Source organism: Eublepharis macularius, chromosome 1 (assembly GCF_028583425.1).
Source record: "Eublepharis macularius isolate TG4126 chromosome 1, MPM_Emac_v1.0, whole genome shotgun sequence".
Classification (NCBI taxonomy): Eukaryota; Metazoa; Chordata; class Lepidosauria; order Squamata; family Eublepharidae; genus Eublepharis; species Eublepharis macularius.
The window spans coordinates 26,014,580-26,040,524 of NC_072790.1; the positions used below are offsets into that span (position 1 = coordinate 26,014,580).

Sequence of the window (25,945 nt, forward strand, 5' to 3'; positions counted from 1 at the left end):
TGCTTTGCTGCCTAATGTTATTCCTATTTTTATATTTTCCTTCTGGGGCAGATTAGGGTTTTACGGTTGGCTCTGATTACTTCCATTTAAATTGAGGGCCTGGCAAGCCTCTTGGCTCGACAGCGCGAGGAACAGAAGTTTCAAAGTTGCCGTGCAATTGATAACGTATTTGGTCCTTTTGGGAATGGGCCTGCATGGGTTGGTGACATGTCGCCACATGTCAGGAAGAACTGTGAGCATTGCAGTGGAGTCTGTAAGAGGCTGAACATAGTGCGTGTCCAGCACTTCTGCACAGCAGCCAAAGGGAGAAGGGTTGTGCGTCCTTGCCAGTGGGTGTTGCTTGGTGGCCACAGGGGTGGAAGTTAGCTGGAGTTGCACTGTGCTCAATCGTGGCTGGCCTTTGGTCTGCGTGGACTCTGCTTTGGAGCACACTCGGCCTATCATACCTGCTGTTTCTCTACAAATCTTTTGGAACAAGCTGCCTTTTCACAGCAAGCCTCAGACCCCAGCACTCTTTCTTACGAAGGAAACTGCTCTTGTGAGGGTGTCTTGAACTTCCTGCTACTCAGGGAGGAAGAAGACAGTGCGTTAGGCAAAGGAAGTAAATTTGTGCACTGTTGCACAAAGACACTCACCAGATTGCCAGCAGCAACCTGCTGTTTCCCTCGCTGACATGTGGCGCACTCTGTGGACTGCAGAGATCTTGTGGGAGGGAGGAAGAGAGTTCTTTTTCCAAAGAAACTTTTACTGCTTCTGCGAAAGCTCAGTGCAGAGGCAGAGAAAAGACTCTTGCTTCCTCCCAGGTGTTCTTCAGTTTGGTTGCATCTTCTGCAAAAAGCTAAGTTTGAAGGCAGGAATAATGCTAACGCCTTTCTTCTCAGCTACTGAGAACTTGGGAGAAAGAATGGGTGTGTTCTCTCTATTCCAACTGGAAAGACAGGGCAGCCACCAGTAATGTCTGGGTTAAGCTGCCAAACTGTCTGGACTTCATCTTATACCAAATTTTCATACTAACTTTTGGATTTTTTTTACAATACATGCAGTCTTGCATATTGATAAGGGAGTCCGGATAATTCATGGTTACATTCTAGATCACACTTGCCTTCACGTGCCAAGTACACAAGCCCTCCAGGTTCCAGATCACTGCTTCCAACAAACCAACCAACAGGAAATGCCACCAAGACGCTATCGTTGCTTGTTTGTGTTACTTGTTATCTGTGTCACGCTCCTTCAGTGAAAGTATTAACCTCAAGCTAAAGTACAGTGAAGCCCCGGGCTGTTATGATACTAATGATATGGATGAATTGAGGCACAAACAAGTGTATTAGTCAAGACAAACCTAGTTTTATGTTTCTTAAATCAGATGTGGTACCTTATGTCTCAACAAAAAATATCAGGGCTACTTTTGAGTTGTAAACCAGATTGACAATCTAAATTGTAAGCAATTCCAGAGAGGTGGCTGCGTTAATTGGTGGCAGCAAAAATGAATGGGTCCAGTGGCACATTTAAAGGCTAACAGAAGTTCATTCCGGCCTAATCTTTTTTCAGATTTTCAGTTCAGAGATGTTGCTTCCATCATTAATTCCACCTGCTTTTGTGGACCGGAACCAAGGTAATCCAAGTTAAAAATTGGATAATCCCTCCAATTAAGGCTAGGAAGGCCAAGCTGTGTGGGAATGCATCCTTTGAGAAAGGGATGGGATGAATGACAGAAGTAGCAGGTAGAAAGTATGTTAGCCATACAATGATTTGGTTAAGGAAATTGGTCCAGTCTAAAATTAATCAAGGGTCCATATTATATTTGAATCAAGTCAGAAATACCTTCTTTCTTGAAGCATAAGAAGTCACAGTTCTGAAAGGTTGTAGAGAAGAATTCACTTAGTTGGAGTGATTTTCAGAATGAAATCAAAGGATAAAGACCCCCTTCATTCATACAGCCAAGTGATATATCTTCAAGAGAGAATTTTATTTACCCTTCCTTCTGTCTCCCCCTGCTAATGGAATCTATGACATACTTGCTGCCCTATTAAAGCCATATATTACCAGGAGCACAGGACTTTCATCATAGTCTGGTCTTTTAACCTGGCTTTGGGAAGTGTAAAAGCAAGAAGTGTGTTAAACGTAATTTTTACTGGGGAAACCACCAATTCTTTATATCTTTCAAAAGGAAGAAAGAGAGACATCCATCAAACTGTCAGTGCAGATTAGATGCCACAAACCTAACGTTGTGGAGCTGCCAGGAATCTGTAAACCTTTTAAAAGCTATGCCTGGTTTTGACATTTTTGTTTTTTTAAAAAGGGAGTTTTATAGATTTTTTGTAGGAAACGCTAATCAGCCAATGGCTAAAAAGTATTTTATGCTTCTAGTGTGCTAGAAGTTCAGTCTTAAAACTCAGGTTAATTACTTTCTGCCTTATAACCGAGAACAAATAATACTCTGTCCGTCCTAATAAACCAGTCCTGTAAAAGAGCTGCCTTTGATTTTCTTTCTTTCTGTTTTTTTAACATTAGCAGATGCCTTCTCCCTATACTTAGTCTCATTTAGGTGCCTGTTATATTACAATAACGTGATACTATGCAAATCAGTTGGCCCTTGTATCTCTGGTTTGGAATGTGATTGGAATGCGTTGGCTTTGCCCATCTGACTGTGAGTAACTTAAGTCCTCCTTGGAATGAAAGGGTTCTCAGGGTGTGTGTCGCTCCCTGATTTGGTATTTACAGACAAGAAGAATACAGGGATTAGCATGGGAGGCTCTGCTTCTTACCCTTAGCAGGATAAAACAGTCATGGGTCTACGAAGCCTGTGCTGATTGGTGCAAAGGACTTAACCTGGGCGGTTCTGTGGGTAAACTGCTGTTCCGCTGCAGAGGTGCTGATACCTGAAAGAACGTTCACATTTCTGCTTTCTTTGCAAGTTTATGTTCATATTCATGCATAGACGAAAGGGGAATCTTTTCCTTTTTTTTATTTCCTGCAGTACATCTGAATTTTATTAGTGACTTTTCTTTTAGGCCCATCCCTTGTTTGAGAGAGTTTAAACAATCTGCTTAGAACCTGTTCCATGGGTATAAGCACAAGGCTCTTTTAACGCAGACAAGCTGCGTGCTGAAAGATACAGACTGTATACAGGCATCCATCCATCCATTCCTTATTGCTTAATGGTTGATTCTTCTATGCCTGAACTCCACTTTAACCACAGGCTTGGCTTTTTTGAAGAGAAATTAAAATACACCTTATTGATGTTTGACAAGCAAAAGGATTCCAAAGCAGTCTACAATTGAAGGGGTCTTAGACTAGATTAAAAATAAGTCCCTTTAATCTGTTATAATAGTTGTGTTTACATTTCTCTCTCTCGCCGTTCCTTCAAAGTTATCACGTTTCGCAAGCGTAAAGAAAGCTGTCTCTTTCTGCCAGGAGTTGGAGTTATTCCAGTTCAAGGGAAAGATTCCTCCCCCCACCACCCTTACCTTCTTTTCTCTTCCTCCATTTCCCCTTGTGATCTTTCCTGTAACACAGTGTCACAAGGCTGAGCTGAAGATCTCCATAGGGTCTTTGTGAAGCAGTTGCTGTTTTTAAAATGAGAGTTTCCTTGTGCTTTAGGAAGATTGTACAATCATGATAAATTAATGAAGCCTGAAGGAAGAACTCTTGTACCTGGGAAATTATGCTACGTCTTCTCTCTTCACTCAACCCCTGGTCTGTGCTTTGAAAAAACGGAGCAGAGCATGGGGTGGAGGGGTTAAGAAAGAGCACTGATCAAATACTACCCCGTCACAGGGATTCTGGGAATATCGTGCCGGACTCTTGTTTGTGTTGCGTTTGCTGTCTTTTAACAACGGTATAGTTGGCGTGCTCGTTGTGATGCTGTCATTTGAAGAGAAAAATGAAAGAGTTCATGGTAAATAAAAACAGTAACGTGGGACACGTGTGTCTCTGTGTGTCCTTATAGCAGAGTTTGGGGGGGGGCATGATCATCATTTTCCTCTTGAGAATCAAATGCAGTCCTAAGCAGAGATCCACCCTTCTAAGTCCATTGACGTCAGTGAGCTTAGAAGGGTGCAGCTCTCTTTAGGATTGTACTGTTACGTGTGATGATGATGCTTTATTAAGGAACCATATTTATGTAGGAAAAAACTAAGTCTCAAAGTCCTGTCTCTGGTTTGGAGGGCTGCAGCTGGTCTTCCCCCCCCCCCCCCGTACACCTTAAATTGAATTAATATATATTTTCTAAACAATAGTCCTTGCTTACCTTTCTGTCAACTAAAACATCAACCCAACACAAGTTTGAGGTTAATAAAACAAAACCTATACTGATAACACAATAAAACTACCATAAGGCATTCATGAAGTGTCCCAGTTGAAAAGGGAACTCTAGAACAAACCTTCACCAAAGAGGCAAGTTTTCACAGTCTTTTGGAAGTAAACCAAAGATGGGAACTTGTAAGTCCACTGGAAGAGAAAGTTCCATAGCACGACTGTAGGTCTGCCTCTTGGAGCCCCCAACGTAACCTAAAAAGAGAGCAGCAGGCAGAGCAGGGCTTCCTCAGAAGATTGAAGAGGACTAGGAGATAGGCATGGGAGATGACCCGCCAATCTGTTCTTGTCCTCAGTCTAGAATGCCAGTGATGGTTTCCCTATGTTAGAGGCACGCACAAGAAAATAAGTCCTATATACATTCTTTGCCCCGTGGCGCAGAGTGGTAAGCTGCAGTACTGCAGCTGAAACTCTGCTCACGACCTGAGTTCGATCCTGGCGGAAGCTGGGTTCAGGTAGCTGGCTCAAGGTTGACTCGGCCTTCCATCCTTCTGAGGTCAATAAAATGAGTACCCAGTTTCCTGGGGGTAAAGTGTAGATGACTGGGGCAGGCAATGGCAAACCACCCTGTAAAAAGTCTGCCAAGAAAACGTCGTGATGCAACGTCCCCCCATGGGTCAGTAATGACTCGGTGCTTGCACCTTTACCTTTACATTCTTTGCACCTTTTCATATTGACAACTGATACATTCCGATACCGTTATGCATTTTGAAGCTGCTCCCTTCTCCCATTACCCCACACCAGTGATGTTGTTAGATTACCAACCTCAATTCTCCAGAAGAGAAAGCGCCTCCAGTGTTGAATAACCAAGCAGAACCCCTTGTCAGTGAGAGATCTGGAGACTGACAGGATGTGACTGCGTGTGGCTAAAAAGTACAGAGAGGGAGCAGCAAAAAAAAGATAAGCTCATCCGGTGGGACACTCCAGGAGGCACAGTTTTCGTTCCCTCTCTGGTCATGGTCCGATCCTTGAGGTTTGAGGAAGTTGGACATACACAGTTAATGTGGACTAATGTTAGGGAAGTAAAAACATGGAGCAGTTCCCTTCATGTGCTCTGTATTTTATCTGTATGTTTACTGCAAGCACCTGCTTACTCCAGCTAGTAGCACCGTCAAAAATTATTCACACCACTGTTTGTACTGTGCACCTCTGATGCCCATGTGTCACAAGTGAAGTGCCGTTACCTGGGCAAACTTTGTGGTATTATTCAGATTGGAAAGTCAGGGCAAGAATGATCCTATGTTGAGGTCATTGCTGAACCGTCAGGAGTGAGAAATTATTGTTGCATTAGATGAGGTGAGGGAAGAGCATAGTTGATCCCAAAACTCTGTTGTCACTGGCAAATAATGTCAAGTCAATGGCCTTAAGATTCAGCTTCTAAGATTCCCCGCTTATGTCAGAAGGGACCCTTAAATGCACACCATGTGGAGTTCCTTGTATCTGGGGGGTGGGGTGGGGAAGAAATTTACCTGTGGGAGGAACTGAGTATAGCAGTTGAATCTCTTGAGCAACTGGCTCTTGCTATCTCTACCGTTTGTAAATGGCAACAGAAAGATCCAGTAGAAAATTAGTGCAGTAAATTAATATTCATTCTTTGAAATCAGACTTTGGTTGTTCATTGGTAAGGGTTTTAGGAGTAGGAGTTAGAACAACAAACTTGCTGTGTGCAAACATGGGCTTTTTAAAACAAGAACATAACTTTCATTAGTGCAAAGTGCATAATTGTGAGAATAATCCTATTCTTAAGAGTTATGGCTGATTTATTCTCCAGAAACATCTATTTGACTGGGTGGGGTTTGAAAGACTACGCCCGGGGCATATGGAAAAGCTTTTCTAGTGGCAGAACACATATGTGCTGAATCAATGTTTAATGTTAATTCCCAGTGTAGTGGGGCATAGACATACTACTGTGCATCAACCAAGACTACAGTCAAAAGCATATCTGTTATATATTTATTTGTTTATAACATTTATATGCCGCCTTTCCACCCAAATAGGTTTCCTAGAGGGCAAACCACAGCCATTAGTACATTTTAAACATTCAGACAGTATATAGAATGTATATATAAATATTTAACAAAATAAAAGCATACAGACGTACTAACACAACCAGGGAAGCGTTTACTGGGGGGCAGGGTGGATTTGATTTAAATCAAACTGATTGAAATCACGATTTAAATCACTAATTAAGGCTTGATTTAAATCATAGTTTTCTACATAAAGACTAATACTTGCTGGTATAACTTTAATATGCAAGTAGATGCCTGCCTTACCGATAGGTAAAGGAACTTCATTAAAGTATTCCCAAACTGGGTCTCTTTTACGGCCTGCTGCCATTATAGGTTTTTTCCTCCAAGGAAAGAATGTGATAAACCTCACGTCATGCACACAAAAGATCCAAAGACTTGTGCAGTATTGTGCTCAAAAAGTTTCACTTTCATTTTGTACTGCTTGCCCCTCCCTCCTCACACTTAGTTTCTTCTTGTGCAGATCTATTCCACTCCAAACAATCAGAAAAATATTGTTTCTATTCACTGAACTTCTTGAAACTTAGCGCTGGAGGGGTTGATTCTGTCTTCATAGGTTTGTAGAACAATAGGATTAAGGTCTTTTTCTCAACTCTGTTCTTGTTATAACATTTTTGCTGTGAAGAAGAGGCATGTGATCTCTGCTGAGCTGACACAAATTCAGTTTTGAGAACTGCAAAACCAAGCATCTGTGATAATATTTTGTAGGCAGAGAAACTGCCCAATAATCTTACAAAAACCTCTGGAAGAGCATGACATTGTGAATGGATTAAAGAATTTATTTACCAAAACAATTAAACATATACAGCCTTATTCTACATAATTAAAAACTAATCTTTATTTCATGATGGAATAACCTTTGGATGGTAATATATTTTCCTCAAAAAGCATTTTATTTAAAAAAATCCAATTTAAATAAAAAAAATCCGATTTAAATCAAAAAAATCCGATTTAAATAAAAAAAATCCGATTTTTTTGATTTTTTTAAAAAAATCATTGATTTTTATCCACCCTGCTGGGGGGTATGCCAGACAAAACAGAAAAATCTTTAACTGCTGGTGGAGGACAATGACAAAGGGAGACAGGGAAATCTCCCTGGGGAGCGAGTTCTGGAGTTTCAGTTAGTAAGTGAATAGTATTGTTATATTGGTATCTGAAGAAGGGAGCTCTGACTCTCGAAAGCTGACACCCTGGAAATCTTGTTGGTCTCTAAGGTGCCACTGGACTCACATCCTGCTGTTCTGCTGGAGACCCACACAGTTCACTACCTGAAACTAGTGTTGTGATTGAGTAAATAGTATTTTTCTACTGCCAAGCATGATGTAGGTGAGATGAGGGTGATTTTTCAGCCACTCTACACGTTAATTCTTTTATGACTTCTGCACAGGGACAACCCATGCTCCTCACGGACACACATCACCTCGGGGATTGACGTCTGTTAAAAAAAACGAGCGTGCACATGGGCTCAGAAAGCTGCCACCGAAGGAGGGAGAGTTCCTACCTTTCTCCCAAGTCCCCCCCCCCCCCGTGCAAAAATAGTGCGGGGAAGGAGAGTTTTCCACTTTCTGCTGCCCCATGTGCACCAAATATCTCCACATGGATCAGCAATAATGGAGAAGTGTCTCTCCTCCACAATGTTTTTGCGTGGCAGCGGGGGGGGGGGGGGAAGCTTGGGAGAAAGGCAGGCGCTTTCCCTCCCTCAGCGGCAGCTTTTCGAGCCCATTTGCATGCTCGTTTTTTTTTTAATAGAAGTCAATCCCTGAAGTGATGTGTGTCTGAGAGGAGCATGGGTTGGCTCTGTGCAGAACTCGTAAAATAAGTAACGTATGGAGTGACTGTACAAGTGATTTAGACTGAGTACATAGACAAGACGGAAACTGTAAGAACTGTTGTGCACTCTGTTGGTGATGGTGTTTGGAAATTTGGAAACGTCCACTGGTTTAGAATGCCACTGCTGGGATTCTAACAGTGGCTTCTTGCTGTGAGTATATTGTGCCGATTTCATTCGTTTCTAGTTTGTTTCTGGCCCAAGGACCGGATGCTGGTAGTGACCTTTAGATTTCTCAACGACTTGGGTTAGGGTATCTGAAGGGCTATCTCCACTCATATTTACAGGTCTATACTCTGAGGTCAGCCAAAGGATCTCTGTTGTGGGAATTCCTAGTTGTGAACATATGGTTATTGGGGATTTGCACGAGTGCATTCTCAGCAGCAGCCTCTGCTTGGTAGAAGTTGCTCCTCTTCACACTTCCGGTGCCAGCTTTTAAGACTTTTTTTCTAGAAGTATGTAACAAAAATGGAATTCTTGTGGAATGGAATACATTGTGATGTTGTTAGCTTCATGGTTTTAATTGCTTTTTTGTGTATCATTTTAAAGCCTTTGTGTTTTTAAATGGAAAAGCAGGATCAAAATATTTCAAATAAATAAACAAAAGGAGAGAATGTGCACATGTATGGAGAAACTGTAGCTATAGGATTTTGTAGGATTTTTTTTCAGTCCTTCATAATGGCCATTCTTTTGATTGGCTTGAGCTGTATATTTAGAACTTGGATGGGTTGTGATTTGTGAATATTTGGTAACATTTTTAGAGTTGTTCATTGCTTGGAATTGTAGCAGATAGGGCTGGTATACAGCATGATGCATTAATAATTTGTGATTGTTGTCTTAACTCATTGACAAGCTGCAGTTGTGATACTATTCCAAACATTAGGATAAATTCCTTGACCGTTTCCATCATGCGGTGAACATTAGTGTGAAGAACTGATCTCATATGGAGACTATTCACTTTTAGTACTTTTTTGGCTTCTCGAAACAAAGGAAGAACAGTAAACATGGGCAGGGCTTTTTTTCAGCAGGAACGCGGTGGAACGGAGTTCTGGAACCTCTTGAAAATGGTCACATGGTTGGTGGCCCCGGCCCCTGCGGCGCGGAGGGCAATCTCAACTCCCCTCTGTCTGGAGATCAGGGGGCGGGGCCACCAACCATGTGACTATTTTCTCTGGGGGCAACCCACTGAGTTCCACCACCACTTTTCCCAGAAAAAAAGCCCTGAACATGGGCATACATTTTAGGGGGAAAACGCCTTCTGTTTATCCGATGTGTAGAACAATGGAGGGATAGGTAAGAGATGCATTTTGTTAAAAGAATGCTATTTCAGTTCTGCGGCACTAGGAATATGTTTGGAATATATATTTATCTATAGCCAGCAGTTTAGGGGGAGGATGACAAATATCAGACACCTAAATTAAAGGTAGCCGATTAGGGTTACTATACTTTAATATAAGTAAAACTTTAATCATCTAAACATTATCATAATACTCGTTGCAGTGCTTTTGTACATATTGGCTGGAACAGTGGAAAGCGGGAGCCATTTTACCTCATACTGAGCAGTAGAATACTGCTTGTATGTTTGTCCTTATATTGCTGTAAATAAAAAGTAAAAGTAAACAAGCATGATTATTTTTTTTTAAAAAAAAAAAGCTTTCAGGGGAAGTATCTTGGAATATTCCAGAGGGAGCTTGCTCCCAAAAGGTCTTTATACAGCTACTAGCAACAGCATCCTTTGTGTGAAAAAATACAACGGGGTCTAGAAAACTGATTTGGCGGGCCCCCTCCCGGTGGCAAGCGGGTGCTTCGCAACGGCCTCAGGGCCAGAGTTGTCAGCAATGCGCCTGCGTGAGGATAAAAAGTGAGTCGTCGCCAATATGGCTTGCCTTTTATATAGTAGGATGGTACTGGGTATTCTGAGAATTATTATTATAATAATGTATTCCATAGTTCATTTCAGTCACCATGTACAATTCTGTGTGTGTTCCACCTCTAGGAATTCTTAAGAAATCTTTTTCTCAAATGCACTAGAGGATGTTTTCTCAAGTCCACCCAGGAGAGAAGGGCCACTTGCGACATATCCAATGAGCTGCATTTTAAGACCTGTATCAGTGAGGTGGGTTTGGCATTATGTGCCAGTGCCAGTGTCATGAGGTTGATTGTATCCCCCCCCTTTTCCTCTCCTTTTGGAATGGGCCAGTCCATAACACAAACTGGTGCCTTGAGCTGTTCCCCCCTCCCCTTCACTGAGTTGCTGGGACTATGCAGCACCTTGTTTGGGAAATTATAAGAACTTTTCTTACGTAGAGCCTAGGGCCTAATTATGTAATTATGTCTCTTGGGTAGATTATATATTTCTTCTCATAATTATGTCTACCCAAGAGACTGGACAGACTCCAAGATTTCCGTTCTCGGGGATAAAAATGGTTTGGCTGTGTTTTGTTGCCTTTAAAATAAAAACAACCTTGAATTGTATAGCTCAGCCAGAGGGGTTGCTTCAGAAAGCCATCAATGAAAGCAACAGTTTGTCACAAATAAACATTTATATTAATATGGGTTTAGTCAACACACAGTAGCTCTTTTTTCTAGCTTATTTCTGGAACCTCGTTAGGGAAGCGCTAACTTACACTTTGTTGATTGTGGTTGATTTATGATGTCCTTATTTTCCCCTTCCAAGCTAAGCTAGATGGCTGCTTTGCAGCTGACTTCTAACAACATGATATATTGCCTGAAATTTAGAACAGAAAGATGAATTGCCCTGCCCTGCTGCGATGGAAATAACATCACTCACTGGTATCACAAGAAAGTGTTACTGAGAATTTCTTAGGTTTAGGGTTTTTTATAGACTTTTTATAAACACAGGGCACAATCCTGTTGCAGTGTGTAGCCTGATCTTCTACATGTTTACACAGAAGCGAGTCCTGCTATGTTGTTTCCTGCTTACTGTCATGTGAAGCAATGAGTAGTACTGTATCCTAAACAAAGTTGCACTGTTCTATGTCCATTGCAGTCAATGGGTTTAGAAGGATTTAACTCTATTTAAGATTAAGATTTCAGTCCAGTAGCATCTTAAAGACCAATAAGATTTTCCAGAGTATAATTTTTCAAGAGTCAAGCTTCCTTTGTCTGGTGAAGGGAGCTTGACTCTCGAAAGCTCATACCCTGATAATTTTTGTTGGTTTTTAAGGTGCTACTGTCTTAAATCTTGCTCTTCTACCGCAGACCAACACAGCTATCGACCTGAATCTATTTAAGATTGTGCTGCAAGAATACAGTCCTAAGCAGATTTACACTCATGTAAGTCCACTGATGTCAGCGGACTTGCAGTTCCAATACGTGTCATTCGGCTCGGATTGCACTGTCAGTCATAAACTGTGCGATCCTAAGAAGAGTTACTTCAGTCTAAGCCCTCTGGGGGACTAGAGTAACTCTTCTTAGGATTGCCCTACAAGTCTTTGTCCAGTATGTTCAAAGGCCACACTTTGTATCCAGGATCGCTTCAATCTCTGGTTGAGTCAGTGTTCTCACTGTATTGTACCCCTGCTCAGTGTTGGTCCTTTGGCCAGGGAACAATATTACCACGGGCCGCCTCAGAGCAGCAGACATTTTGGCTCCTTATTTGGTACTCTTATTATTTATCAATTTCCCTTTTTAAAGTAAGGAGTTAAGTTTTGGGACACACAAAAAAAGGGGTAACAGGAAGAAGATTTGAAGGATCTGTCCTGGAAAGGACAGCATGAAAAACAGAAGCAAAAGTGCTTTAAGTCCTGTGGTATAAAATGAAGGCTTTTGCCTCAGTTTAACTTCTCTATGGGCAGTTTGCTAAAGAGCAGGGCATTTCCGAAATGGGGGTATAGACTTGAGAAGAGAGCTACTCCAATTCAGCAAAATAGTAGAGTCCAGTAGCACCTTTAAGACTAACCAACTTTATTGTAGCATAAGCTTTCAGAACCACAGCTCTCTTCGTCAGATGCATCTGACAAAGAGACCTGTGGTTCTTGAAAACTTATGCTACAATAAAGGTGGTTAGTCTTAAAGGTGCTACTGGACTCTTTACTATTTTGCTACTACAGCCTAACACAGCTAACTCCTCTGGATATCTCTCCAATTCAGAACTCTCTCAGCCATTACGAGGTGAGCCCTTGGAATTTCTGTTCAGCGGCTCCTCCTCAATTAAACATTTATATGCTGCCTTTCTCTTCCAGTGGCATAGTCAGGGCAGTTTACAATACATACAAAATATAAACCAGTATAAAGCCATATAAGCCACAGCAACAGTAAACATCAGCAAAAAGCTCAGAGATTATATCAAGAACAATAATAGCTAAATAAATGAACTAACTAACCACCCAGTGCTCAGTTGAACTAGACAAAGAAAGATGGTGCTGAACATTTCTCAGGAGTTGCAACTGCAGAAAAATCTTCATCTCAAGGAATCTACCTAAGTTCCAAAGGTAGGGCAACCAGAAAAAGGCCTTCAGTACTGAATTTAGCCGATGAACTGGTTCATGGTTGTTGTGGGTTTTCCGGGCTGTATTGCTGTGGTCTTGGCATTGTAGTTCCTGACGTTTCGCCAGCAGCTGTGGCTGGCATCTTCAGAGGTGTAGCACCTTGGTGCTACACCTCTGAAGATGCCAGCCACAGCTGCTGGCGAAACGTCAGGAACTACAATGCCAAGACCACGGCAATACAGCCCGGAAAACCCACAACAACCATCGTTCTCCGGCCGTGAAAGCCTTCGACAATACATCGGACTGGCTCATGTTGCAGAAGGCATTGCTTAACCTACCCTTGTCCCTAACTGTTGAGGGATGTTTCCTTTGGTGGTTTCGTGGGGACCAGCTTGTGAGGTTTCTGGTTTGCTGGTTCAGCCGCTGATAAAGGGCGGCAAGAGGGCTTCCACCCGACAGGTTTGCCCCAGTTCCCCAGCAGCAGCAATCTCCCCTGGTCCTTCTGCATTTTTTTAAAAATGAGAACTAGAATCTTGTTGCATTGATACAGCATTGTAACAATGATTTCCACATGCACACTTACACTTGGTTTTCTGGGTATTTGATCAGCAAGGATTAGATCTGCTTTGGGCCTGTGTAATTCCACGCTTGAGGGAGTTGAACAAAATTGGTATCTGTATACTTTCTCTGCACTAGAACAATGCCCCGTTTCTGCAGGCTTTCTGGGGAAAGAGAACATGTCAGTTCCATCAGTTGATCTGCTAAGGACACATCAGTTAATCAGCTGAGGAAACTTGCAAGGTTTTTTTTTTAAAGCCACCAATGTTGCAATGCTGATGTTTTAATTTTTTTTTAAATCAAAAAAGAATGCATAGGAAACAGAGACTCCTGTAGAAAATGTCATTCTACATTCCTTCTGTTGGTCAGAAGACAACTTACTTCATACTGCTGAGGTTAGCATGCTTCCATGCACAACTCAGCAAACAATTGGCGACATTTCTGTGTGCTGATTGGCTGAGGTGTTCTGGAGGGAAACTTTAAAATGTCAAGTGGAATTCAGGAATCTCTGCAGGGTTTTTGTGTTAACTATGTTGCAGCATAAATTCCCTCATCAGTTGCTATTTTCTTGAAGCCCCGAGATTGCAATGTTGCTGTTTAAATTTTTTAAAAAGAAAATCAGGGAAAACTGGATTGGTTGCTGTGGGTGCAGGGCGATAAAGGGGAGGGCGAAAGGCAGGGCCAGAGCCCGGTCTCACAATGAAGAAAGCATTCTGCACTTGAAAAAAGGCCCAGTTTGACTTCGCTGGAAAGAAATCTTTGGGGCGTGTGTGCGGGGAGAAACAATACAGAAAGCCCAAGGAAAAAGAAATTCTGCAGCGGATGCAGCATTTCACCATGCAGAAGCAAACAATTCTGGGAAGCAGTTTGGAGACTGAATTGGGATATTTTGACCATGTGCACAGAATTTTGGAGAGAAATTGATGTTGTATGTGCCATATAACAGATGAAGAAGCCTTTTGAAGAAAAGATCAATATGTGTAACAAGTTCCCTGCTTCCCCCAGCTTAAAAAAAAAAGTCTCTAACCCCTTCTGCATTTCCCCTTACATCTCAAAGCAGCTTACAATTAAAATAATAAATTATCAATATAAAAACAGAAAGCCATTAAAACAAGCCCAAGGATATAAACAGCATAAAACTATCCATAAAACAGACCTCAGACCAGAAGCAGACCATTAAAAAGTTGTAAAGATATAATACAAAAAAAAAGATTAACTAAGAAAAGGAAGAAAAAAAGATGAAAAAGAAAACAGGCAACGTTTTCATAGTGTAAGCTCTAACTCTCGAAAACTTACACTCTGAAAATCTTGTGGTAAGATAGCCAACTAGCACCTACATTCGGTGCCCAATTTTGCCACTGTGCGGGAGACAAGTGACTTCCTTTTTTGAGAAATGCAGATGAAATAGTTTCAACAGAAACATTTGCTCCCTTTCAGAGTGGAGATAATTGATTAAAATCCAGTGGTTTTTACATCTGTTCCCAGATGTTTTGTGGACTGATCAGATGTAACTCAGTGCTTCTTACCCACATTGAATTCATGATGTAGATAAGCCCCTACTAAGATGGTAAAGCTGAAACAGATTTCTGTACCTGGCGCTGCATTCACTACCCTTCTACTTCTATGTCCAGGTCTGTGTAATTTTCTCCTTCTGAACTGCTTAACGGAGCTTGCACAAGAATAAGGTTGTGAAGCAACTGGCAAAGGGACCTTCTTCAGTTTAGAAAACTCTTTAAATACTCTGTAGTAAATGAGAGTGAAAATGTGTCGAAATGTATCACAAGTGGCAACTGATTTTAGGTAGTGAATATTTTCATGCCTATATCATAATTATCTGTTAAAACAGTGTTTTCTAATCACACCTGTTTGAATAACTACAGATTCTGTGATATCACAGTAGTTCACCTTAAGATAGCATGATGTGTATTAGGCAAAGGGCAACCAAAGAATTGAGGCGCTGGTTCTGCAGTACGCTTTAGACATTCAGTTGCTGGATTACCTCTGTTGCTGTTCCAGAGAAATACTGCTGCTAACTTTCTAAAATTTCAACACTGGTTTTGCTATTTTGCAAGCCCAGAAAAAAGTAGAGAAAACTAGCCCTAGGCAACGGCAGTATAAGTAAGGAAAGGTGTAGAGTGCTGGCCAGTTTGCTTTGTATGTGTTACGATTTGTGAATTTGTTATTCTTTTTTTGGACGTTAAGTTCATTTGGGGGCATGGATTTAATTTCAGAGGCATGCATTCTTTTGTGTGTCCACATGTTCATGTTAGTTTTACCAAAATTGGCTTGCGTTCTGTCATAACAGACACTGAAGATAGTTAATACTCAGCTGGAAGACTAGGTTGGAAAACAGAAAAGTGGGCTGCTAGAAAGTCAATATGGAGAAGCAGGTCAAGGAATAACAGAGCCAGGGCTTTTTTTCTGGGAAAAGAGGTGGTGGAACTCAGTGGGTTGCCCTCGGAGAAAATAGTCACATGGCTGGTGGCCCCGCCCCCTGATCTCCAGACAGAGGGGGGTTGAGATTGCCCTCCGCGCCGCTCAGCGGCGCGGAAGGCAATCTGAACTCCCCTCTGTCTGGAGATCAGGGGGCGGGGCCACCAGCCATGTGACCATTTTGAAGAGGTTCCGGAACTCCACGGAGGGCAATCTCAACTCCCCTCTGTCTGGAGATCAGGGGGCGGGGCCACCAGCCATGTGACCATTTTCAGGAGGTTCCGGAACTCCGTTCCACCGCGTTCCCACTGAAAAAAAGCCCTGAACAGAGCTGTCTGCAAAGATGAGGGAATACTGAACACATTTAATTAGGATCTTAAAACTATTAATTAAATTGCTACGACGGCATCATTAAAGGTCAGTTGAGAAGCTATCCTATTTTATCTTCCTGTATTTAGCGTCTCTGTCTGCCTGTCTCTCTGTCATCCGCTTGTTTTTTGCTTGCATATGTTTCTTTCCTTCCTTCCTTCTCGTGTCTTCATTAAAAGTGCCCTTGAGGGAGAAAAGCTGTTTATGTTATTAAAGAAACATGCTCAATAATTTAATTTTGCATACCTCCAAAATTGTTTGAAAGGGCTTGCCTAATATGAGAGCTTTCCTTTCATATTACTTTTTACATACAAAGAACATTCCGTAATGGCTTTCTCCCCGCCCCCAGCACTGATACTTGGTAATGGCCAGAGCTGGTTTTGTAATGAGGTGAATTGAGGCAGTTGTTTCAGGTGGCAGACTTTGGTGGGGGGCAATCTCCCGTGCCATCAGCTAGCCAGCTGCCTGGCTTTCCGCCTACTGCTGCCCAATTGCTGCTCCTTCCCGGAGCCTGACAGCCTGTCTCCAGGCCCCACCTGGAGGCTGGCAACCCCATCCCCCAACTGTTGCAAAATATCTACTTCTGCAGCCGAAAAAGAGGACTAAAATTTTTGTGAGCGGAAGCAGGTTCTTGAGAGCTCTGGAAGGCCTATAAGGCATAGGAGAGGTGGTGATGCCGCGAAGGTTGCCAACTCCAGATTTTGAAATTCCCAGAAGTTTGGGGATACAGCCTGGGGAAAGTAAGATTTGGGGAAAGAGCAGGACCTCAGTAGGGTATAATGCCATAAAGTCCACTTTACAAGGCAGCCATTTTCTCGGGGGTGGGGGTGGAACGGATCTCAGTCATCTGGTGACTGGCTATAATTTTGGGAGATCGCCAGACCCCTCCTGGAAGTTGGCAACCCTATATGCCGTTGCTACCTTAAGCCATCATTAGTGCCAACACAAAGACCTGACAAGGGTTGCGGGTAGCTGGAGTGTGCAGTCAACAGAGAAGGGCAATTAAACCCCTCTAATAATCCTGTAGAAAGCATACATATGTTGCATTTGGGATATGTTTTTACCCCCAAACAAATTCCAGTGTATCTTTGAGAATAAGTCCCACAAAACTATTTTCTCTGTGGTGGCAAAAAAACATCCAGGCCTTGAAAACAGATTGTGACATGAGGCAAAAGGCTTCTCTTGCATAGGGTCTCCCCTTCCCCCTTTGCATAACTCACGCCAACAGGGTTCCTTTACGAAACTATTTTTTTTTAAATTTGGGAACCTAAAATAGTAGACAGCTTATAAAAAGTTTAATTAATTATGAAGGAAAACATTCAAAAACAGCTACAATTAATAATTTCTTTTGTACTTTGAGGTATTTTTCCCTGTGAGGTAAATATTCTGCAGGCTTTCAAGAAGGGCTGCAGCTCTCCGGAGCTTTTAAATATGGTTCCCCGGATAAGAGTTATTTTATTGAACATCTGGTGTATGTTAAATGGTGTTGGGGTAGAAAAGCTACCCCCATGGCAAAATGTCTAGATTTCTGGGGTTGTTTTTCTTTTTCTTTTTACCCTATAGGCTTTTTTGTTTACAGAAAGGAAAATGTGTTAATTGACTGTACTGTGGAGACATTATTTAATACTGAACAGGTGACAATGTCTTGAGATGAAAATGTTTTAGAGGCACGCTTCTCTGCAAGCTGCAAAAAAGATAATACCTGGGTAAGAAATGTACCCCAGGATTACTGGACCGGTTGTTAAGTAACCACTACGCCTGTCAGCAACCACCAAGCCGCTTGCTATTACATGACTTACATGATAGTAAAGAGTCCAGTAACACCTTTAAGACTAACCAACTTTATTGTAGCATAAGCTTTCGAGGACCACAGCTCTCTTCATCAGATGCATCTGAAGAAGAGAGCTGGGGTTCTCAAAAGTTTATGCTACAATAAAGTTGGTTAGTCTTAGAGGTGCTACTGGATTCTTTACCATTTTGCAACTACAGACTAACACGGCTAACTCCTGGATCTATGACTTACATAATTCACCCAGGATTGGCTGTTTGCTATTGTTCAACAGCTTCTACACTACAAAAGCCAGTGTAATGCTGTGGTTAGTTTCAAAGCAGATTGGATCTGTGAGTCCCAGATTCGGATCTCCATTCTGCCGTGGAAGCTCAATGGGTGACGTTTGGCCAGTCTTAGCCTCACCTCTACCTCACAAGGCTGTTGTGAGGATAAATTGGAGGAAAGGAGAATGCTGGAAGCTGCTTTGGGTTCCCGTTGTGGAGAAAGGTGGGGTATAAGGGAAGTGAATGAGCAATAAAGATAGCTAAAGAAGGAGGGCAGATAAATGGTTGGTGAGTGGGTGGGAAGGAGAAAAGGAAGCTTGGAACAGTGAGAATATAGGGCTTGCCAGGAGTAGGAGAAAAGGAACTAGTTGTGAAAGTGAGGCGCCCTTTGCAATTCCCACCACACAACTAGGTCAAGTGTTCTGGCCAACACCGCGCAGGTGTGCCTAGCCAGTCCCTTCAGCTGGAATTAGACAAAGTTTTCCCAGGGTGAGGCGGCCAGGAGGAAGGGAAAAGGGAAAGCTGAAGATGGGACTGATAAAGGTAGGTTGGGTGATGGGGGAGAGGCATTGGGGGCTGTCAGGGAAGAGAGAGACAAAAAAGAGAAGGAGGGGGAAATGAGATCCCCCTCCCCCTTCAAGTCCTTCCAGGTCCTCTACTTGTACCTACCTGTTTTCCTTCCTTAATTAAAGCATTAAGCTTGAAGGAGAGCAAGATCTGGGTCTAGTCGCACCTTAAAGACCAGCTAGATTTCCAGGGCATGAGGTTTCGATGTCTGACAAAGGGAGCTCTGATTCTCGAAACCTCATGCCCTGGAAATCTAGCTGGTCTTTAAGGTGCGACTAGACCCAGATCTTGCTCTTGTTGTACAGACCAACAGGGCTCCCTACCCGATGCTTGAAAGAGTCCTGCTTGTGACTTTTCAAAAGCTTGACCAACATGTGAGAATTGTTAATTTAGTAATGTTAATTCAGTAATGGGTACTATAAAATGTAAACAAAACAAGACTGTTTTTGTCATCATCAAAGACTAAAAATCTTAATTTTCTACAGGCCTCAAATTTATCTCATTTTTTGCATGTGTCTGTGGTTTATCCCCGTCTGTTATATGTAGAGAAAATAAACAGCCTAAGTCTATCAATGTATATCTCAGCCTAAATAGAACTTATCTCTGGTGGAAGATCAAGATTCTGCCTTCCTGCCCACCTAAGGTTCCCAGGTCCCTATACTCTCCCGACTTATCTCGATCTCTCTCGCACATGCTCCCAGAGAAGTACGACAACTTAACTTTCAGGAAGTGCTTTCCAAGCCAACCACAGACCTGCTCCTGCTCTTTGCATGGGGCTAATTCTGGCATGCCCAATGCTGATGAAACAGTGTCACTTCAGGAAGTGACATCATTACACCCCACCGGGAGCATTCCTGGTGCATGCTTTCCCAGGTTGTCTGCCAGTGGCAGGCAATCTCTGGGGAGTCTGCCACCTCATTCCGATTGCCAACGATCAGTGGGCAGCAGGCCAAACCCTCGGAGATTGCCCACCACTGACAGGCAACTGGGAAGCCTATTCCTACCCCCAGCATGCCTGCCTCAGGACTAGCTAATAACAAAATGGAATAGGAAGCCTAGATGTATAGAATCCATCTTGCATAGCCCAAGTTCGTTCATCTTTTTGCCTCAGATTCATGGGGTAAAAAAATGTGCAAATCAGACCTATTGGTTGGATTGTCTGTACATGTCTGCTGTTCAAATATTCAAACACCTGAGATGTCAAGTAACAGGGTAGATTAGGCGTTTCGGGGCAGAGCAAGGTGTCGCACAGCATCATGCAACAGTGTGATGTCACTTCTGGTTGCATAACTAGAAGTGATGTCATGCATCACTGTGATGTTCTAGCAATCCTCCAAAACTCTGTGGCAAATGCACAGAAATTGGAGTGATAAATACACTGAGGGCAGGGGCATATATTTATCCTTCTTCACAATCAGGGGTGAAGAGGTCTGCAATGAAGGCCCCTGTGTCAACTTTGTAATAAATGAGACACTCTTGAAAGTGGTTGCTAAAATATTCTTTCCATTAACTGTATTGTGGCAACCTTGTTTACCAAGGTACCTCAGGATAAATTGGTTGAGGCAAATATAGGGTAAATCTCTGAATTTGGGGCCATGCTGGAAGCCCAACTAGGCACTTGGCCCAGCCATTTCCTAACCATGCTTTACTCTATTAGTGTATTACACCAAACATATGATAAAACATTAGTTGCTACAGGCAGGGCAATCTTGTATACTAATAGTGAAGTGGCCCTGATCTGTGGATACTTAAATCTGGTGACCGGAGCCACCTGAAAAATGCCTCAGGTTTGCAGAAAAATCTGTAATCTAAAAAAAAAATACATCGAGGCTTTTAAAACAAATCCAAAATGATTAAAGTAGCTCCTGTAGCTTTAACCAGATGCCCTCAGTGTCTGTTGCTAGGCAACCAAGTAACAGTCAGGTCAGTATTCCAGGCTTGGTTTCTGTCATGAAAAGGCAGGTGGCAGGGCCGTTTCTGAGGCTGTTTTGGCTTTTGAGGGAGGACTTACTGGGGCCAGGCCCAGAGACAACCTCCAGTCAACTTCTTAACATGCAATTTGCATGACTCACTCCGGACTGGCTGCTTGCTACTACTGTTCAACAGGGCATCATCAAAAATAAAAAGCCAGTGTAGTGTAGTGGTTAGAGTTTCAAAGTAGGATGTGGGAGACTCAGGTTGGAATCACCACTCTCCTGTGAAAGCTCACTGGGTGACCTTGATCCAGTCACACACACTCACCATAACTTACCTCTCAGGGTTCTTGTGAGCATAACATGGAGGCACGGAGAATGATGTAAGCTGCTTCGGATTCCCACTGTGGATAAAGGCAGTATATAAATGAAGTAAATTAGTAAATATAAGTGAAGATGGGGGACAGATAAAAGGTAAGCTGTTTAGTGGTTTGAAGAAGAGAAAGAAGCAGGGGAAGTTGAGCGTATGGGGACTGCCAGGAGAAGGGAAAGAGGAAATAGTGTAGGGAAGGGGATGTAGGGAAAAGTGAAGTACCCCACACAAGTCCTTCAAGGTTCCCCACCATGCAACTGGGCCTGGCTGGGGGAGAGGCTGCCTGGGATAAATTGGGGAAAGGTGAAAAGGAAGGGGACAAACAAAAGTAGGTGGGAAGGAGAAAAGGAAGCAGGAAAATGGGAGACACTATGGGGGGCAGGGAAGGGGAAAACGACATGGTAAGAGGAGGGAAACTTGAGATACTCCCCCCTCCAAAGGCTTTGTGGGTCCTCCACTTGTAAGTTTTAACAGTATTTTAAAAACCAACCCCCTCATTTCTATTTAAAAGACCAAAAGGGTTTAAGGGAAATAAAGTAAAACGCAAAATTAGGAGCACAAAACACAAGCAGGAAATGAGAGACCCTGATGATAAGTGGTGAATAAACTGAAAGGAAATTTGGAGTGTGGATAACTTTCAAATTCCTTCCTGTGACAATATGCCCTCCTGTTTCTTCACAAAGTCTCTCCTGACTCATTGCTAGTGCAGTAATGTTTTCATTTTTAATTCTGTGGAATTTTTTAAAAAAGATATAAAGACAGTAACAGTGATGGAATGAGCAAAAATGAGTTCTCTAAAAATTACCTTCTTTTATGCTATCGAGTATTTTTTCTGATAAGAGAATTGCTATGGAACGATTTACTCGCTCTTATATTCCCAGATGTGCTTATTCTTCCTACATATCTCCCATATATCATCACCCATTTGGTGATGATAGTCTCCAAGGGATGGCCTGTGTTACAAAATTCCTTCTTATTGATTGTCGCTTGATGATTTTACAATTGTGTAAATCTCAGCAATTTACACTCATTTAATCACACAAACTGCCCTCTCTGAAGAAATACTATAATAGACAGTGGAAAAGAGCAAGAGTGCAGTAGCATCTATAAGACTAACGAAATTAGTGGTAGGGTATGAGCTTTCATGAGCCACTGTTCACTCGTACCCTACCACTAATTTTGTTATTCTTATAGGTGCTACTGGACTCTTGCTCTTTTCCACTGCTACAGACAGACTAACATGGCGGTGGACCTTTCCTCCCTCCCTGCACCAACTCTAGGTTAAACTTGATACCTTTTTGGTCCTTGAGTTATAAACAGTTATTATATCATAGTACATTGTTCATTCATGCTAACAACACTTTTATTTTATGATTTACTGTTTCCAGGGCACAGACAGAAGCTTGATGACTCTAAACCTAGTTTGTTCTCTGAGCGCCTCAGTGATTTAGGGCGCGTTCCTCATCCCAGTATGAGAGTAGGGGTCCCGACTCAGAGCCCACGGCCCTCTCTGAACTCTGCACCAAGCCCTTTTAATCCACAAGGACAGAGTCAGATAACAGGTAAGAGACAGAACCATAGGCTTGTTTTATATGGGCCACGGGAAGCACGGACTGTAGGCCTCTTTGTTTCAGAACATAGAAGGATAAGATTGTGAAAAAGTGTGTGCAAATGTTAGTTTGGGATAGAAATTTTATGTAGTATTATTGACTAGAACCTTTTAGAATTCTTTCTTATTAAAAAAGATCTTCATCTTTGGGGTGGCTCTTGCCAGTGGTCTACATGCATTGATTAAATATGTATAAATACTCTAGCTGTGCATATTTATTTAGGATTGCTTTTAGGATAGTCTGCACAGCATTGGCATGGCCAAAAAAAATACTACTTTACCCACGTTTATTATTTCACATTGTGGCTTCTCTCTGTCATCCATATCTATATATCGTTGTCTCAATAAACTATGAATCAGCCTGCACTGAGATTTGTATACATTATGGTTGAAGCCAAGAGACGGATTTCACTATTCAAAACAAAATGTATGTAGAAAACTTGATAGAGAGAATCTGAAGCTTATTTAGACCAGTAGTTATTTAGGGAAGGGGGAAGTAAAGTGGATGGATTTTTCTTTTTGTTTGATACCATTTCGTTTGAATAAGTTCTCAAAAAATACGGTTTTGACAGAGTGAGGTAAATTTTCTCAAGTAAACCTTTATGTCAAGCTTCCAGTTGCCAGGAGGCCTAAAATATTTCCTCCAAGTTCCCCTCAAAAGCTTTTTCTACACCCGTTTGCCACTGTTTGCAGCTTTAATGAGCTGCCATGTTTTATTTGAAAATAGTCCTTCCTCCTCCAAGACAGTTTGATGTATTGGTTAAGAGCAGCAGGAGTCTAATCTAGAGAACCGAGTTTAATTCCCCACTCCTCTGCTTGAAGCCAGCTGGGTCAGTCACAGCTCTCTCAGAGCTCTCTCAGTCCCACCCACCTCACAGGGTGATTGTCGTGAGGAGAATAATAACACTTCGTAAACTGCTTTGAGTGGACGTTAAGTTGTCTCGAAGGGCGGTAAATAAATCGAATGTTATTATTAGTAGTATTAGCAGTTACTTCTTCATGCATCTAGTCTAATTTTGCTATAGAATGATACTGCTGAGGGGCATTGCCTGCCTTCTGTGATGTAGTTGGTTGCGTGATAACATCCCTCTTATTTGGAAAAAGGCCAGTTGGAACACGGACCACAAAACGGTCTTGAGATGGCCATTGATCGAGAATGCAAAGCGACCAGAGTACTGGCACTGTATAAATGCCAGGTATGGAAGTGAAAACCAAGATATACGTTGGGGTGACATTCCTTCTCTATGCAGTTCCTCTTCCCCCTGAATAAAATTACTGAAAAAAAGGTTCTTAAAAGATTGATGAATGGAGGGAGGAGAGAAAATGTTCCTGCGATACGTCCTCCTCCCCATTTTTGCACAACCCCTAATTTTTCATAGTTTTAAAACAGCAAGCCCAAACAGTTATTTTGTTTAAACATTTTGTGTCTTTAAAAGTAAGATTTCAAGAGATTTTATTTATGCGAGTTTAGGGGAAATGATGGCACACGTTATAGTCAAATTTGTTTTTGTTAAAATTCTGAGGGACAGAATTTTTCAGGAGCTAAAATAGTTAACATTCTTAAAACCATGCTTACACACATGTCTTCCTTCCTCCTCCAAGCCAGTTTGGTGTAGTGGTTAAGAGCAGCAGGATTCTAATCTGGAGAACCAGGTTTGATTCCCCACTCCTCTGCTTGAAGCCAGCCAGGTGACCTTGGGTAATTCAGGCCTCATTCAAACATACCACTCCTTGCAGAGCAGCCACTTCCATGTGGTGAGAGCTTTTGTACCTGGTGTGTAATTTGAATATCTGAGCCATGAGGGCAGAGCCGATCCCAGGATTCCTTCTCATTGGATTGTTGCCTGTCAGGGAGGGTGTGATTGGATGAGAAGGACCTCCATGCTTGGCCCTACTATTGTGGTTCTAGTAGTCAGATGTATAATGTAGCAATGTGGGATTTCAGCATCAGCAAGTGGCTCCCATTTCAGTAGTAGGATGTTGGAACAGGGCCCCAGACTTTTGCTTTTTCTTGGCATTACTTCCCTTCTTTTTCTGGGGATTTTTGATGTTTTCTTGAGATTGCAGCTGCTAATGTATCTATGCAGAATGAAAAGTTCCCTAGATCAATGATAAGTGTCTGAGTCTCACAAGTGCGCAGCTTGGACTTTCTTGTTTTATCTGTTGTGCAACATTCTACCATGAGCAAAAGTTGTTCCTCCCCCTCCCCCGGTCCGAATCCATCTGGCAGTCATTTTATATTGTTAAATAGATAGGCTGAAATATCGCATGCTGCTTCGGTGTGTTTAAACTCTTTCTGCAGAAAATGTGCTGCTGGGTTTTGATTAACAACATACCTCTTTCTGTCTTGTTCTGAATCATCGGCAACATGTTAAAATCCTGTAAGCTGTAGATTTTGCTTAAGTTATGTGAATGTTAAAATGCTATCCTTCCCTTTGAAGTTCAGTTTTCATTCTTTCTGATTAAAATGCTGGCAGCTGAAATATTACAAAACCATTTTGGAAAGAGAGTACGGTTGCAGAAGACCGAGGTAGCCATGTTTGATCTAGCTAAATGGCTGCTTAATAATTTGCCCAGACCTGTCGTGCCATTTTCACCTAGCATGTCCCAGTGTATTCTGTGCTGAAGAACTAGTGAAAGAAGTATTCTGGATGGGAGGACGAGAGGAAGGATGTTATAGTGATGTATAACCATATAACCATATAGTAATGTATACTCATATAGCCATACTATTTATTTTTTCAAAGTCACAACAGAATTGCACATGCTTTTCTTCCATCTTTGATATCGTTTTATGGGCTTCAATATGCAGATAAAGTCTCTAGCCTTAAAGTTCCACCAGCTCTACTTTTCAGGATACACACTCAGTGAAGCATATGCAGTGTAATGCTAAGCAGACTTACACTCGTCTAAGTCAATTAAATTCATTTGGCTTAGAAAGGTGTAACTCTAACCGTTTATACACGTCTTAACCGCCATGCAAAATCACACAAAACTCATGGAACGATGGCATCTTCATGGCGCGATTTCCCATCATGACTCCATTTCGTGGCACGATGACGTCAGAAATCACACCACGAAACGGAATCATCACGGGAAATCGCGCCATGAAGACGCCATCGTTCCATGAGTTTTGCACGATTTTGTGCGGCAGTTGAGACATGTGAAAACAGCCTCTGTTTAGGATTACGCTGTTAGTCTACTATGGCAGATAGAATACTTCCTTATGAGTGACAAAGGTGGTGTGATTAATTACATTTGTAGCCCGCTCTCCCCGTGGATGGGCTCAGAGCAGATAACATCAAGATTATATTTACATTAAAATTTTAACATTAAAACCATAACTAATAACAGTTCAGTCATCAGAACAATTCTAGATGGCAGCCCATTTTCTCCCAGCCCCAGTAAAACATTTCCATGGGGTGGGAGGTGAAGAACAGCAGTGGTC

At 42.1% G+C, this 25,945-nt stretch overlaps 1 protein-coding gene across 3 annotated transcripts in view; it reads left to right on the forward strand.

Annotated features, from left to right (window-relative positions):
* RUNX2 (RUNX family transcription factor 2) overlaps nt 1–25,945 on the forward strand; it is a 257,963-nt gene that overhangs the window by 174,246 nt on the left and 57,772 nt on the right. For all 3 annotated transcript variants that reach the window (XM_054995562.1, XM_054995642.1, XM_054995701.1), the window contains exon 5: nt 22,277–22,450. In XM_054995562.1, coding sequence (XP_054851537.1) covers nt 22,277–22,450 — 174 coding nt within the window. The remainder of the gene's footprint in view (nt 1–22,276; nt 22,451–25,945) is intronic.